The sequence below is a fragment of the Aythya ferina genome (genome assembly GCF_964211825.1).
Source record: "Aythya ferina genome assembly, chromosome: 5".
Classification (NCBI taxonomy): Eukaryota; Metazoa; Chordata; class Aves; order Anseriformes; family Anatidae; genus Aythya; species Aythya ferina.
In genome coordinates this window covers 39,051,047-39,066,876 of record NC_140301.1, presented here as the reverse complement: position 1 = coordinate 39,066,876, position 15,830 = coordinate 39,051,047, and the positions used below count along the sequence as shown (strand labels likewise).

Below are 15,830 nucleotides of genomic sequence, written 5' to 3'. Positions count from 1 at the left end.
TGTTTGGAAGAGAGACAATCTCTGGACTGTGGGGGACATCTTAGGAGATTTTTTACATCTGAATGTCAAGATTTCCTGTGGCAATAAGGAATCATGAGAATTTATCGTGTTTTATCTGCAGGTGTTCGTCTGGATCGAGTCCGAGGAGGCCGCCAGAAGTACAAGAGGAGACTGGATTCTGAGAGTAGCACTTACCTGAGCTTACAGATCCCTCCTCCAGCTAAAAAGCCACGTATGTATCGGTCTTGAATTGTGGTCATCTGACAGCCACTACATTCCTTTTCATTGGTCTCCCAAAATGTGCAACGGAGCAGTTGTCACTTCTGGTTCCCATATTGGTCACCAGAACTAGGAATTTTTTCTTATGATCATAGTGCATAGGCAGATGAGATACATCTAAGGTGTAACCCAGGTGCTATACATATTGTACCTAGGATTAAATCACTGAACTTTCGTAGGAGATTATAAAATTCATGTAGTGTTTTTTTTTTTTTTTCTGTACTTTTCTGGCATTGGCAAAACTGGTCCTGTGCTGATTTCTCTCTTCCAATCATCAATAACTCTCCAACAATTCTCTAAGCTTTTCCAAGTCCTCCCATTACTTTTTGCAATTTGTGTCTCCTCCCAGCCTTGTTGGACCTACCTGAGAGAGCGGCTGACAGCCTTAGAGTAGCTTGCTCCTTTTGTCAGCCCTCTACAGAGCTGGTTTGACATAGGCAAATCACTACAGCCTGTAGAGCTGCAGCGTAGTGTCCTCTTGTTGTGACCAAAACCATTTCAGAGGTCCTGCAGCCTATGTTCTAGCTGTGTTCTCCCAGGAAGGCCCTTGTAGAAAGGGCTGTTATGACACCTTATGTCATGAGAGATACAACAACAACTTCTCCTTTGAAATGTGCAGTGACTAAGATCGTCTCCCACTTGCTGGTGGCAGAGCCAGAGAAGATTTATGCCATGCCTGATCCAACCATGCCGGAGAGTGACATCAAAGCCCTGACAACCCTCTGTGACCTGGCAGACAGGGAACTGGTGGTGATCATTGGCTGGGCAAAGCACATCCCAGGTAAACAGGGGAAATTACAAGGCCTAAGCATGAACAGCAAAGGGAGCTATTATTTATCACTGTGCTTATCAGTTTGTCTGCAAGTAGGATTTTTATGTATAGTGATGGATGGAAACTACTGTCACAGAAAACTGCTTGTGGTGGGCTTTCATGGGAAACAAACTCCACTATAGCCCCTGGTGCAAGTGCATAATTTGATGATTGTGTGTGTGTGCGCCCTGGGATTATGCAGTAGGCTTTGAGAGGCTATAGTAAAGTTCTTGGTGATACCTGGTATTGAGTGGCACAGAGAAAGCACTTGGGGAACAGCCCTTGGAATGCTGGACTCTAGAGGTTTTGAACTGCGTTAATAAGTGCTAGGTGTGTTGTGCCTATAGATGAATAAATGTTACAATAGTGACCAGACTTCAGTGCTAATGACAAGGCAGGTACCCACCTTGTCTGTAGTGGGCATTCTTGCCCCCAGACTCAGGAAAGCTTTCTTCATACTGGATTCATCACAGAACACATCCCATTGGGTTGGAGGACATACTCACTATTGTCAATGAATCTCCAGGCTTCTGTGCTGAAAAATAATGAGGACAACTTATTGGCAATGTGACTGGCCTCTGAAAGCTCACTGTCTGTGTCCAATTGAGTGTGCCTGTGCAATTGAGTGACATAGCACCAGCGTCTCACACCTGCAGATAGGCTGGGCCCAGGCACAAGGAGCAGACATGAGCCTCAAGGAGGTTCTGGGGAGATGGATTCAGACTTTGCTTCTTGGCTTTAAGCTCTTGTTGGTGAGGCATCTTAGCATGAGTGAGCAGACAGTTCAGTTCTCCTATGTATTCTACTTCTTTTTGTCACCCCTCTTTTTCTCTTTGATGGCCGCTCCTTCTTTCTCAGTGTGAGTATTTCTCCTGTGACTAAAAGGTCAGTGGTATTCTGGGCTATATGGAATAAGTCCGTAGCAGGACTATAAAGTCTGAAGAAACTTTCTGAGGGCAGTGTTTCTGACTAGAGGTTAATATCAGTGGTGCCCTTCTTACATGAGATCTGCGGGGATTACACCCATCACTAGTGCTGGAATCCATCTGAGGCTGAGTCATCACAAGTGGGGTTACAGTGGCGATTAGGGAACTCAGCCCGGATTGCTCTACTAACCCAGTACTTGGGGTGTTAACAGGAGTGGTTTTAATGCAGTTCAGTCATCCACTATGGCCATCCAGTAAGGTGTTGCTGTCTGTTCCTCTAACCTTGGCCATTTCTGTTTGTACAGGGTGCCCTGCTGTAGCTCCCTTGCTTGAAGCTGTGGGATAAGTGTGGGATGTTCAGCTCCAAGCTCCTATAGAGTTTGCCATAATCATTTTCCCAGAATGGGACTATAGTAGTGAGGACTCCTGCACTTTGAAAAGGACTTCTCCTTTCTGAAAGGCAGGACACACCTGTCATCATCTCAGTTTTCTCTCTGTATTTTCTTTTCCTATCAAAGCCCCTGCAACATGATAACAGCCATCAGCCTGGCATAGCTCAGACCAGTAGCAGTATCATAACACAACTGTGTATACAGGAGAGAGCTCAGGGGCTGTTACACAAGGGAGCAGTACCAAGAATCAAACATAATAAAAGCCAGTTCATAAAAATGGAACAAAGTACCCTATAGTTCTGAAACAAGTATGAAACTTACTGAGTTAGGCAGCAAGGGGGCAGAGCAGGGCAGGGCCAGGAGGCTGCCAGGTGTCTAGATTATGCATGCCCTGTATTTCTGCCTTTCAAAGATTTTGAGAAAAAAGACACTGCTTCCTGTGTGTTGGACACAGAGAGCACTGAGAAAGGAACAAAAATCATATATCCCTGCCTTGTGCTCACACTGGAATTAGTAAAGCACTGCGTGATGTTAAAGTCACGCCAACCCTTCAGGATCCCAGATGTTGGCACAAACTTCTGCCTCAAGTGTTAGCAAATAAAATCAGTGAAGCTTAAGTAAGTCACTCTCCTATGATAACAAGGAAGCATGATTTAATGGTGTTCAGCAAGTGGTATTAGCTCAATAGCCATACTAGCTATTAGCTCAAAAGCCACACTTAGCCAGTACAGAGTTGTACCCTTCTGTAGGAGGCTCCCTCCCCGCTACTTCCCCTTCCCCTGTGCTAATTGTCTTTGAACAACATCTACCTTCTCTGCATGCCTTGATGCAGGGAGACAAGACTCCTCTCGAGGGGTGATGATGAAGGCTCTCCCAGGGTAGCTGTTGTGCTGTTCTCACTAGGAAGATGGTAGTACTAGCACAGAATGAAATATGGCAAGTGGAGTGACAGCAGCTGTGTCTGGAGTGGCCTCAGATCCTATAATTACATCTCCCTTTATTACCTCTGCTAATGGCCCTCCAGGATGACAGAAATGATAATAAATTAACAGATTATGAACTCCACTTGCCACAAATTATGTGACTTTTTTTTTTTGTAATTCTGGGAGCTCCCATTGCCAAACCACTGAAAAAAAAAAAAAAAAAGAAAAAAAAAAAAAAAAAGAATGAATGTCACATCAGCTGCTGCAAATAAAGCAGCTTTGCTCAACCTGCACCTGGGAAGGAGGGAAACATTCACGCAGCTCTGTGCTGGAGACGGAGGCTCTGTGTCCTGAAATACTTTCTCGGGCTTCTTCTGATGCCTGTGGAGTATTCAGCATCTTTCAGGATAAGACCTGCAGCAAGAATAAAAAGCAAGAAACAGATTAAGGGCAAGTTCTGGATGCTATGCCATCAAATAGCTCAGGAACGCAAAAGAGCTGGATTGTTAGCAATTTCTGAAAGCTGTAAGATGATGGCAAGGCACTTGAATTTCACAGCTGGAGGTTCTCCAGTGTGACAAACCTATGATAGCAAGCCTGTGATTTTGGCCAGGTGAAATTAGCATTTATCATTCCAGATCCCAAGTTTTATACCCTGGGAGACCCCACGTTACCTGATCTTCCCTTGTTTGTGCAGAGTGCAATATGGTACAGCACAGTCCTCCAGCACTTGCATTCTACTTGTGAAAACACTGGAAGAGGAGGGTCCCAATCCTGCCACGTATTTCAAATCCAGGGCTGTCACTGCAACACTCCCTCCTTCATGCCCACCTGCTGATGCTGGAGTCGCTGGCCACCTGAGACTGATTCTGGCAGGGGGCTTTGCCAGGTGGGCAGGGCAATTGCAGCTGGCTCTTCTGTCCTCCTTGGCACAGGTAAAGCACGGTCTCTGCTGTGCAATTCCCTGTCTGCCATAACTACATCTGGGAAAGAATGATTCACAGAGATGCTGTGTGTACAGGCTACTGCTTGGGTTAAGTAAAAATTTTCCACTTTTTATTCTCTAGCAGAAATGCGTGAGTCATGTCTGTTCTGGATCCTCTCCCTGCACTACCTCACTGTTTCACAATCTTTTACAAATTTTGTTGGCAGGCTGTGCTGAGGAGATGGCATAACCCCCCTTGTAACCCAGATGGGTAATGACGGTGCAGAACGGCCACGTGACTGACCCAGAAACTGGACTTAAGGCAGCAGCCTCAATGCTGGGCTGTTCTCTGTGGTCAGCACTAGGAGACAGGTGCCCAGAGGACTGCTTTTGGCTGGCTGCAGGGTACAGATTCCAGGTGCCAGACTGTGACAGTACCCGTGCACAGCTTTCTCTGTGTCAGGGCCAATTCCATCAGATCCCTGTGCAGCAAGGAGATGTGAGGATACAGGATCCCAAGCCTGAGAGCTGCTTCAGCCTGCTGCTGGACTCGGTCAGGAGGGCCGCATTCAGGAGCAGCACAAAAGCACAGTACTGCCTGCAGGAGGCTGAGGTGAAGGAGGAGGTCAGCACTGCTGCAGCACTCACATCCTCACCAGGTGCAGGGCTATGTGGAGCAAGGGCTGTGCTGCACCAGGATCAGTCTCACAGCCATGGAGCTGGATATACAGCTCTTCTCCCGAGTAGCCTGGACTCCTCTTTAGCTGTTCCCTCTGGCTCTCCTCCCCAGTGGTTTATTGATTCTTCCCTCCCACCCACTGCTCCCCTCAGACCTTGCACACACAACACGTGACAGCTGATTGGTATCTGTTAATTAATGTGGCCTGGGGCCTCTTTTCTATTCAGTGGCCTGATAAGGGAAATTGGATGTCCAAGGGCTGCCAGGCCATTATCACCCTTTGCTTCCCCTGGCAACACAAACACAAAACATGGCGCAGTGATAAATAAATACCACTAACCCACCCTTCTGCCTTCCCTTCCCCGGCTGAGATAGTGCAGATAGAAAAAGAGAACCCACAGCCAGTCAATATAGCAATCATCAGCTCTTTTGTTAATTGCCAACTTGATAACAAGAGAAATCAAATGATCATCATGGTGGCTGGCTACCTAGGCCCCGATGTGGGGCCAAGGACTGTGAGCAGGGAGGGCTGTGGGACAGACGCGTCCTGCTGGGCCTAGCACGCAGTGAGCAGGGCTGGGAGGCTCCTGGGGACAGCAGCTAATGAGCTGCCAGGCCTCTCGAAGAGAGTGAGCCCCGAGGTTTAATAAGCATTGGGGTTAAAACTGGCAGGGGAGGTGAGTGGAGCACAGCTGGGGGTGTCCTGTTCTCCCACAGCCTTAGGAACCTTTAGACACAAGGAGCTGCCAAAAAGCACAGCTCCTGCCTGTCAGCAGTGGACAGGAGCTGCCTAGAGGGGACCAACGCATCTCTGTTTGTGATGGCTGTGTACAGTGCCTGCCTCCTAGGGTCTTTCATGATCTGGCCTTCTCACATGCCTGGTGCAGAGGACAGAACAGATATAGCTTTCCTTCCTGTGCACTTTTTTTTGTTGTTGTTGTTACCCCTTTCCCCTCAGGACAGACAGGACTTCTCTGTTCCAGCTTCTCCACTTTCTCAGCACTGCCAGCAGGGCTCCGGGGCTGTCACTGTCTATGTCCAGACTGTGATTGCTCTTTCTGTATCTGGGGAGGTTGCCTTGCTTCACTGCTGGCTGCTTGTTCCATTGCTACAGTTTCTGGCAGCGTTTTAGGTACTTGAATAGCACCACAAAGGTCTTTTTATGCTGCGTAGGATTGTTGGCTGTGAGGGGCAGAAAGCTGATGGAGCTCAGGGAGTGGTGACAAGTGGAAGAGGATTTTGTTCACAGATATATTCAGCTTTTGACTCTTCAGTGCTCTGTTGTGGTGGGACCTTTTCTCATGTTGGCTGAATGAGATTATGCTGTGCTTGAAATTCAGGCCCGTGTCATTTCCTCCTATCCCATCAGATCCCTCTTTTCTGCTCTCTGGAGCTCTGCTCTGCTCTTTGGTTCAGCTGGGGAGACTAAATAGGCTGCAGTACAAAACTGTGGAGGAACAGTGAGCAGGAAAACGTGGTATGAAACAGCTGCTGTATTAGGAGAAGTAGAAATCACTAAAAAGAGGTTATCATTAGCCTTGGCTTGCCATATTCTGCATGTGCTGATTGCCAGACAGACAGAGGTTGCTTCAGTAAGCCTTGTTTTGAGAGTGGCAGGTCAGTGGGGGAGAGTTCTTGGGATGAATCCCAAGGAAATTAAGGAGCCCAGGCTCCTAGAGGCTTTGCTGTACACCCCTGTGACCCTGGCTGTCTTTTGCCCTCTCAGGGTTCTCCAATCTCTCCCTTGGGGACCAGATGAGCCTCCTGCAGAGCGCCTGGATGGAAATCCTTATCCTGGGTATTGTGTACCGCTCCCTGCCGTACGAGGACAAGCTTGTCTATGCTGAGGACTACATCATGGACGAAGAACACTCTCGTCTGACAGGTCTGCTGGAGCTCTACCTGGCCATCCTACAACTGGTGCGCCGCTACAAGAAGCTCAAGGTGGAAAAGGAGGAGTTTGTCACGCTCAAAGCTCTGGCCCTTGCCAATTCAGGTACAGCCCTGGCTCAGGCAGCCTCACGATCAGGGAGTTAAAGCCCATGCTGTTATCTGGCCTGGGAGCAATCTAGGGCCCAGTGCCCGAGACTGTGCTCTGCCCATGTCGTACAGCATCCCCAAAGTTCCTCTGTCCACAGACAGGAGAGAGATGGAGGCTCCAAGCTGAAAAGGAGGGAAAAGTATGGCTTGCTGCCACTACAGCCCCAGTTGCAATCTGTGTCTGTATTAGGAAGTGGGACCAGCCAGGGTTGGGCTGGCTGCTGGCTTCTGGCCCTAAGGGAAAGGCCGTGTGCCGTGAGCTCAGATAAGGGAATTTAGGCCAAGCATGCATTCAGCTGAGTAGTGTTGGTCAGTTACAACAAACAGGGACACCCTGGTCCCAGTTTTAAATCCCACCACCCCACCCCCCCAAAAAAGAACCCTGTTGGGTTGGGACTGCCTGGTCTGGTCCTGGAAATGTTCAGTGACAACAAACACTCAATCCCACCCACCCCCCGGGTCCCTTCCATCTGGATGACAGAGAATAAGATGTGCTGGCAGAAGTCTGCTGTGACTGTGCTATTTCTTCTCGGGAAAAGGATGAGAAAGGCCAGGGCCCTCAGCCCAGTACCTCCATGTTAGTGTGGGGAAGGTCACGGCTCTCAGGCCAGCAGGCTGGAAGCCTGTGCCTGTGGGAGACACGAGAGGTGCTGCGTGCTGTGCTGCTGTTGCACAACAGCCAGACACATATTTGCTCAGGAGTCCCTTCCAAAGGGAAGCTGGCTGAAGCTACCGTGTGACGAGGGCTCCCTCTACATCCCCGGAGTCTCACTGTCTCACATCTCGCCGAACTTTCAACAGAATTCACCCTTGCAGGTCAGCACTGAGTCCAGTTTCTGTGCTCAGCTAAAGCCATCTTCCAGAAAGATAAAGTGGGTAATTGAAACCTTTCATGATAGCTGACTCTAGAAATAAATTGTTCCCTCAATTAAAAAAAAAAAAAAAAGGTACCATATTCCTAATGTGATTTTGCCTGAGTTCACCCTCCACATACTGATCTTTTCTGAGCTGCCTCCTGTGATCCCAGGTCCTTTAGACCTTACAGCTTGACATGATACAGTTCCTGTCCCATAGCTGCATTTCTTGCCTATAGATGTGTTACGTCAAGTGTCCAGAACACTCTGTGAGGCTGCCCTATCCTGCCTATTTTACAGCCTTCTGTTCCTCCTTGTCTTCCACACATCTTAGCAGAAATTTGAAAGAAAAAAAAAAAAAGGAAAGAAAGAAATCACTTACAGATCATTGATAAAAATGTTGGGTAGCATCTGTTTTTTTTTTTACTGATCCCTGTGGATTTCTGCTAGAAAACTCCTCCTTCAGGGATGATTCACCACTGATAGCTACTTTGAAATCTGTCATCTAGCCAGTTCACTAATCAATTGAAAGTGTGCTTTATTGGTATTGCACAGTGCTAATTTTTTAATGAGAATGTCCTGTGGTGCTAAGCCAAGTGCCTTATAAAAGCCTAAGTCTATTATATCTATACAGTTAACTTTATCAACCAAACTTGTAATCTCATCAGAGAATGAAATCAGGTTTGTTTGACAAGACCTTTATTCCAAAGTATTCTGTTGACTGGCAGTAGTTGTAATACCATCTTTTAAGTCTTAATTGAACATCACATTTCTTTTTCCTTTATTTGCTCTGGTTCACACCAGGCTACCATGGCAATTATCGAACAGGACCCAGGAAAGTATATGCATCATTAGAACTTCTCCAGACATTTTGAATTTCTCAAAAATAACAAGACTTGTTCATCATTAATCTGCTCTAGATGAGCCTTCACCAGCAATTTTAGATCTCTTAAAGCAAGGTCTGCTGATTTCTGTGAAGTTTGTACCTAACAGATGTCTAATATCTTCTTGCATAAACAACAGACTAAGGAGTCTTCATTGTCATTATTCTATGATTCGATGATCTTCATTTCATGTAAGACAGGTACATAACACTTCTTTTTTCTAAACTCAGGACAGAAATACTCACCGAGGACTTCTGTCTCCCCATTCTGTTAATAGATTAATCATCCCCATCAGAAAAGAGCACCCCTACAAATGATTGTTTTTCTTAAATATTTATAAAACTCTTCTTTATTGAGGAGTCCTTAGCCCTTTCAGCCCTGGATTTTCTTCCAATGTCCTTCACTTCCCTTATCGATTTTCTACACTTCATAACTTCTGATTCATATAAATTGCTATCTAGTTCCCTTTTTCAATTTCTCATATATTGCCTTTTTTTTTTTTTTTTTTTTTACCTCTAATTGCTGCCTTCACTTTGCCACTGAACCAGGATGGGCAGATGGCCAAGGCTGGCCTCTCTCGATTGTGGGACGGTGGCTTTTGGCTATGTAATCAACTCTTGTTAAAAAAAAACTGCCTCCTGTCTACCAGGAAGGTCACAAGGACTGAACAAGGAGAAGGGCTCCTCAGTGCAGTGACGGGGTGACAGACGAGCCATACTGGGACACTTATCTGGCTCATGCTATGAGCAGAGCTGTTGTAGGACCCCAGCCTTGATGCCACCAAGCTCTTCACAGTGCAACGGAAGCACTCTGCTGGTGTTGCTCACTTTGCTGTCAGGACTAAGCCCAGTGTAAGGCTTATGGGATGGTCTGTATCAGGAGTGGAGGAACACTGAGCAATGACAGAGCAAAAAACAACACTTATCAGCTGCTTCAGGGTTCTGCTTCCAGCTTGGTGGAATAAAGAAACCGAGGTAAGGGTCAGGAGGCAAAGGCCACTGCATGTCCTCAGCTGGATGGGAAGAGCCACTCTGACTTCACCGGTTTGTTCTGGTGCAGGTAGAAGTGCGGTTCTGTAGGAGCATAAGCCACAACAATCCTGCTTTGTTATCGTATTGCTGCTGAAAGTAAAACATGAGATCTTGTTTTTCATGCAGCTAGAGCCTTTCGACACACACACAAGGAAGCTAGATAGCGCAAGCTGTATTTTTATAATATAACCTTCACATTCAACCCTGCATTCTTTTAATATGTTATTATTCTTAATGTATTTTTGACATGGAATAAACTTGCAGAGCCTGCATGTATTTGCTTGCATGCAAACAGCTGACTCCTAAACCATTAAGAATGCAGACTATCTTGGGGCTAGTCCATAACTCCCCTGGGTCAGAGGCAGGGTTTAAAGCTGAACTCTTAGATTAGCACCTGTGCTGCCTAGACCTGCCTTCTGCTGCTTGCCTTCCATCTAGGTAAATTCCTGAATTTCCCCTATCCCTGCTGGGTGTAATTGCTCATGTAATCCAGCTTCTCGGGACTTTCCTCTCTTCGTTGTACGTTGACCCTTTGTTTCTAGTAATTAAAGAAAATGGAACCAGAAGGGGCAGCTCACTCACTCCTCACTAGAGGAGAAACCAACAACAGGGCAGGCATTGCTTTGAAGGTGCCGCCCTGCCAGAGCTGTGGCTGATCTCTAAATCCTCAGTGAAATGCCACCAGGGCTCACCTGGTGGGTGAGAGAATCCAAGCAAAGACTGTCTTTCCTAAGTGTGTTTCAGAGAGCTGAGAAATGAATTCTTAATGCCCAAAGCAACAAGCATGTTCCAACAGTGTGATCATCACCCATTTTTTGACACAGTAAGCATGCTATAGACTTACCCTGTTACCCTTCAGAGACAGCAGCCTCATTTTAAGCATTTCTAGGTCCTCTTGCCACAAGAATACAAATTGATCAACCTGTGTTTTGAAGAGCCCTCCAGGTTAGTATACAGCACATGTTCGGTTAAGGACAACCTAGAATGGCCAGGGAGAAACGTTATCCCCTGCCCCCACCTTTTTTTTCTTTGCCAGTACATTTAATGCTGAGATGGAGTGAACAAGGTCTGGATCTAGCAAGGGGATGTGTAGCAAATTCTACATTAATGGGTCCTCGTAGGTTCTTGCTTCTTCTGCCAGAAGCTGCAAGAAGAGTGTTAGGTGAGGAGGCAGCAGGTCTTGTCCAGCCTCCCACCTGCCCTATGTGCCATGCCAGCGGTGCTGGAAAGAAGGGCTCCTGCCATATAGCCTCACATCTAGGCCTGCTGATCCTCAGGGACATGGCCAGGCAGCCTCCAGAGCACCTCAGTGCACTGGCAGCTGTAAAAATTCATAGCTATTGATTTTGTAATTAACAGTTTATCAATGCCATTGACACCAGCTCATTGATGGATTGCAAGGAAATTAATCCTGCAATGTTATTTTATTTTTTGCAGTCAGCTGCCAATTTTGAGCTGCTTTCAGGAAAGAGAGGAAAGGCAGGCCTTGATCTTTATTTCCCCAATTTCTCTCCATCTACATGCATAGCTTTTTAGGGCTATTAGGTCTCACTGTACAGAGGGTAGGTGGCATGAGAACACAACTTAAGCATTGTCTACTGCACAGCAGCATCAGTACTCAAAAGCAGAGCACCCACCTTGAGCTGAAGCATGGCTTACTGCTTGGTACCTCTGGCACCCACTGGATCTGTGAGCTCTGATAAGATATGATTACTTCTCCCCCATGTGCCCCTGGCCAGAAAAAAACATTAAATAAGAAGGCTGGAGCATGTTTCTCTCCAAATTCCAGCTCTCAATGCTTCTGTCTCCAAAATCACCTCTGCCATCTGGAAGGAAGCACACTTGCTTCCCCCGATTGTGCATGGGAGTTCTCCAGAGGTGCTGCCTATCTGGGGGAAGTCGACAGACTGATTTGGCAATGTGCTTCTCCCTCTCTACTCCTCCAAATTAACCTTTGTGGCTAGCTCAGGTCTCTGTGAAGACCTGCCAGCCCTTTTCTGGCCTTTGTTGCCTGGTCTCTTCAATACAAAAAGCAAATGTAGCGATAATGATTTTTCCTCAGTAGGCTTCTTTGAAGTTCAACCCTTTAATATCCTCTAGTTAGTGGAGTCCTTCTAAACAGCTTCTTAAACAGCTTTCTTGCTAGACAGAATATTTTCTCAACTGTTGTAATACTTCATAAATCATGCACCATAAATAGATATAACTGTACATGTATTTTATTAAATTCACAGTCCCTAATTTGTGTTGAGCTCTCCACAGAGGTGACATATATTTCTAGAGAGATTTGGGCATTTCAGCCAGCTTCCCTCCTCTTCACTGCTGTCAGACCCAGGAACCCAAGCCCTCACATTTGTGTTGGATGCGTGTGGGCTGAGCCAGCCCCGTGTTACACTGCAAAGCCCAGCTAGAGGGGCAGACGGGTGCAGTTCTGCGTGCACGCGTGCTTATTCTAGCATCCCTTTGCTGCTGCTCCTGGATTCGTTGCCCTGTGGCAGCAATCTTTATCAATAGGTTCAATATTGATTAAAAGTCTCTGAACAATGAAGACAAGGCAACGGTGTCTCTTGCTCTTGTTGGAGTTGTAAGGAAGAAGCCAGTATCAGTGAGATGAAAGAGAGCAAAGCCATCAGCGATGCTGTCTTTGGGTTGCTTTTCCAGAACAACCTCTCCCCTCGGTGGTGCTGCTCTCTGTCATCAGGACTTACCCATGAGTTCAGCAGCCTGTGTTCGCCCGTGGTCACCTCACATACCTCAGCTTGACCCTGGATGGGGTCACTACGAGCTACCTTTGCCCCAGAGAGACACCAGGGAGCCTTGCACACTCTGCAAGCTTGTAGGAATCTAACTGGCAGCCTGGGGGAAGGGGCCTTGCAGGACACACAGATTTCTGTGATGGACCGAAACAGGAAGCTCTCCGAGCAGCTGCTGGCAGTCTCTGAAAGCAGGGGCACATGCACAAAGGTGGGGCCAGCAACACCCCTGTGCACACTGGTTGTGACCTACTGGGGCTTTTCTGTCTTGCTGACACCCTGAGCAGCTGCACGGCAATTAGGCAGTTCAGACAGATGAAGCACTATAGCAGTGTTAATTATTCTTAATGAGATTGCTCCCAAGTGGCAGCACAGCAGATGCTGCCCCTTGCAGGGTGACTCTCCCCGGCAGGAGCATGGAGGGCAAGTGGAAGTGTGAGTCGCAAAGGCCCCAGGCTGACCCCCACACAGACTTGGGGTACCAGCGAAGCGGGCACACAGGGCACAAGGTGTCACCAACCCCAGCAACAGCCTCACTGTTCCTGCACTGTGAGGGTCAGCTCCTGGGGCTCATGCCAAATTTTGGAGCAGCAGCACCTGCCAGCAAGGTGTTTTTACCCCAGTACGATTTTTTTTTTCATTTACAAAACAAAACAAAACCAGAAAAGCAATAAAATAAAGGAAGCATCTTTAGCTTAAGGACTGTAACGCATTTCCCTCCTCATGTCTGATGTTGCTGTTTGCTTTCTCTTCTCCCTCCCCCCAGACTCCATGCACATAGAGGACATGGATGCAGTGCAGAAACTCCAGGACCTTCTCCACGAAGCCCTGCAGGACTACGAGCTGAGTCAGCGCAATGAGGAGCCCCGGCGAGCAGGCAAGCTGCTCCTGACCTTGCCCCTCCTGCGGCAGACGGCCGCCAAAGCTGTGCAGCACTTCTACAGCATCAAACTGCAGGGCAAGGTTCCCATGCATAAACTCTTCCTAGAAATGCTAGAGGCAAAGGTCTGACAGCCCCAGCGCCAGCCGACAGTGGCCGGGGAACAAACTAGAAACAAAGATGCAGACAATGGAGCAATCCAAACAGCAGCAGCAGCCACCGCCGGCTTTTATCTCCAATCATTTATTATGGAAGAATTATTTAATGTCTATCTGTCGGCGTGACTGCAGAATCTCGTGTACAGGAGGGGGGAAACTCTTTTAATCAGTCACCTGTTTCTCTTTTTTTCATTTGTTTTCTCTGTGGGAAATACCAGAATATGCTCTTGCACTTGTTGAGGCGGTCACTGGGGCTCGGCCCCTCTGAGCGGTGATGCTCTTAGCACTGTCCAGGCCGCCTGCTCCCCAGCTCCCTCCGCCAGTGCTGGAGGGGGACTGGGGACTAAAGCAGGAAGAGAGGAAGAATAGAGTCAATATAAACTTGATCTGCTGGTGTTGCGAGGGGTCAGATAGAAGGGGAAGCAGCCAGGGTCCTTCATTTTGCCACCTTTCTGGTTCTAACCATAGGGCAGGTGCTCCTTTGGAGAGGGGCACCACTGGACCTCTCCTGATCGCAACGGCTGCCTCCCGGGCTCCTCTAGCGACAGCTAACACTTGTACATACAGGCCCCACTTCTTACCGGGAAAGATGCTCCTAACTGTGTAAGATATTCTGCGACCTTGTACAGTGTGTCATTACGCCTGGCTAGTCCCTCCCATGCACAATCCCCACAGGACCCTGAAGAGGCAGGATGTGCGTCCCTGAGAGAGCGCAAGTCTCCTTTCCCAGAGGGCAAGGAAAGAAAAGAGCCCGATGTAAGCTCTCGTGCTGGGTTGACTTGATAATCTCTGCATCCTCTCCTATGTGGTGCTAACTACAATTCTTCCACACTTTTCACCCTGTAGTGTATCAAACCTGCCTCTTCAGCTCAGCTGAGTGCCATTCCCCACTCGTTCCTTGTGGCACAGAACACAAGGCTTTGTCTGCATGGTTACCGCCCAAGTATAAGTACACCCCGAACCAGGGCTTTCCTAGACTTCGTTAAAGTGATAGATCCTTGCCTCCACACAGACTAAGGCTTATTGCCAAATGCTAGTTAGGAATCAAAGGAACCGCTTTTTCGTGGAGGCAGCTCCTGAGCCCAAGAGATTGCTTTTATTTTATTTTTTTTGTGACAGCCTAGGGAAATAAACTTAGAGGGTGGTGTGGAACCCCCAAATCCAATATCCCAACTACTGTCTTCCCCTGCCTCATCCTATTATCCTCAACAGCAGCAAAAGAGCTAGCTAGCATAGATTGCCCCTGGACCTGTTAAGAGGTTCTCTTGCTGATGGAAAAAGCTGTATACCTGACCTCGAGGTGGTGGGAGAAGAAGTGGGGGAATGTTTATTTACTCCTCTCATGTAACAAGGTTCCTGCTGCATCCAAGCCTTGGTTTAGATCTGCTGTCTAAGCCACAACTGCTGTATTCCCAGTCGGCAGAAGGGAACTTGGGTGACTGACAAAAGCAGCTTGTTTGCGTTCTCTGAGATGTTGTTTTCTTGGTCACTTAGATCTGAGCCAGCCTGAGCTGATGAAACCTGAACATATTGTCTGTTTTGTGGTCAGTGGCATGGCAGGAGAGGTGAGCAAAAGTCTCTGATCTGCATTTGAGACACCATGACCTCTACTGCCTCTGTTCCCATCAAGCTTCTGTCCCTTCCTGGATAGCCCAGGTGCTGTGGCCCCAGCAGGAACCCTTCCAGACGGTCAAGGTGTGTGATCAGGGAGACAGTGGGTGCTTGTTTTCTACTGGAGCAGAACGTGTCACTGTGCAGGCTCTCGGTGCTGCAGTGTGAAGGTCAGGCTAGCTCAAAGACTGAGGCTGCTGATACTGAGCTCTCAGCTCGTGTAGCCAGCCCACTCCTGGTATGTGAGTCAGTTTGGCTCCATCTCCTCTGAGTTCTCCGTGCACTGTACAGTCGTAGCTGCTCTCACCCATTTTGTACTCAATAAAGGAATTCAGTCTTGCTTCAGGCACATTAGTAAACCAACAGAGACCTAAGGGGCAGAAGGCACATGGGAGCTGGGGCTGTTTTCATGCTTGCAGCAGCAATTACACAGTGGCCTTGTGCTTTGAACAGATACTTGTGCTTCTCTTCCTCATCTCCCTCCCAGAGGCAGCTGGGGAGAAAATTATAGCTTCTGGTTGCGCTGATGATCCCTGTACCCATCTGTGACTGAGAGGGACCAAACTGAAATGCAAGCCATCACTAGAGCCAGCTTGCCATGTGTTGCAACCTGGCAACCCTTTCTGGCTGTGGCACAAATACTCACAAATTTGCTGGGCTGCACGATCCCCTCTAAGTGGGACT

The 15,830-nt window shown here is 47.8% G+C and overlaps 1 protein-coding gene across 9 annotated transcripts in view; it reads left to right on the top strand.

The window, feature by feature from the left end:
• Positions 1-15,493, top strand: part of ESRRB (estrogen related receptor beta) — a 132,569-nt gene extending 117,076 nt beyond the window's left edge. For all 9 annotated transcript variants that reach the window (XM_084520866.1, XM_084520861.1, XM_084520867.1 and 6 more), the window contains 4 exons: positions 122-232; positions 899-1,060; positions 6,662-6,931; positions 13,264-15,493. In XM_084520866.1, coding sequence (XP_084376992.1) covers positions 122-232; positions 899-1,060; positions 6,662-6,931; positions 13,264-13,508 — 788 coding nt within the window. In that variant the 3' untranslated portion in view covers positions 13,509-15,493. The remainder of the gene's footprint in view (positions 1-121; positions 233-898; positions 1,061-6,661; positions 6,932-13,263) is intronic.
• The last annotated feature ends 337 nt before the right edge of the window (positions 15,494-15,830 follow it).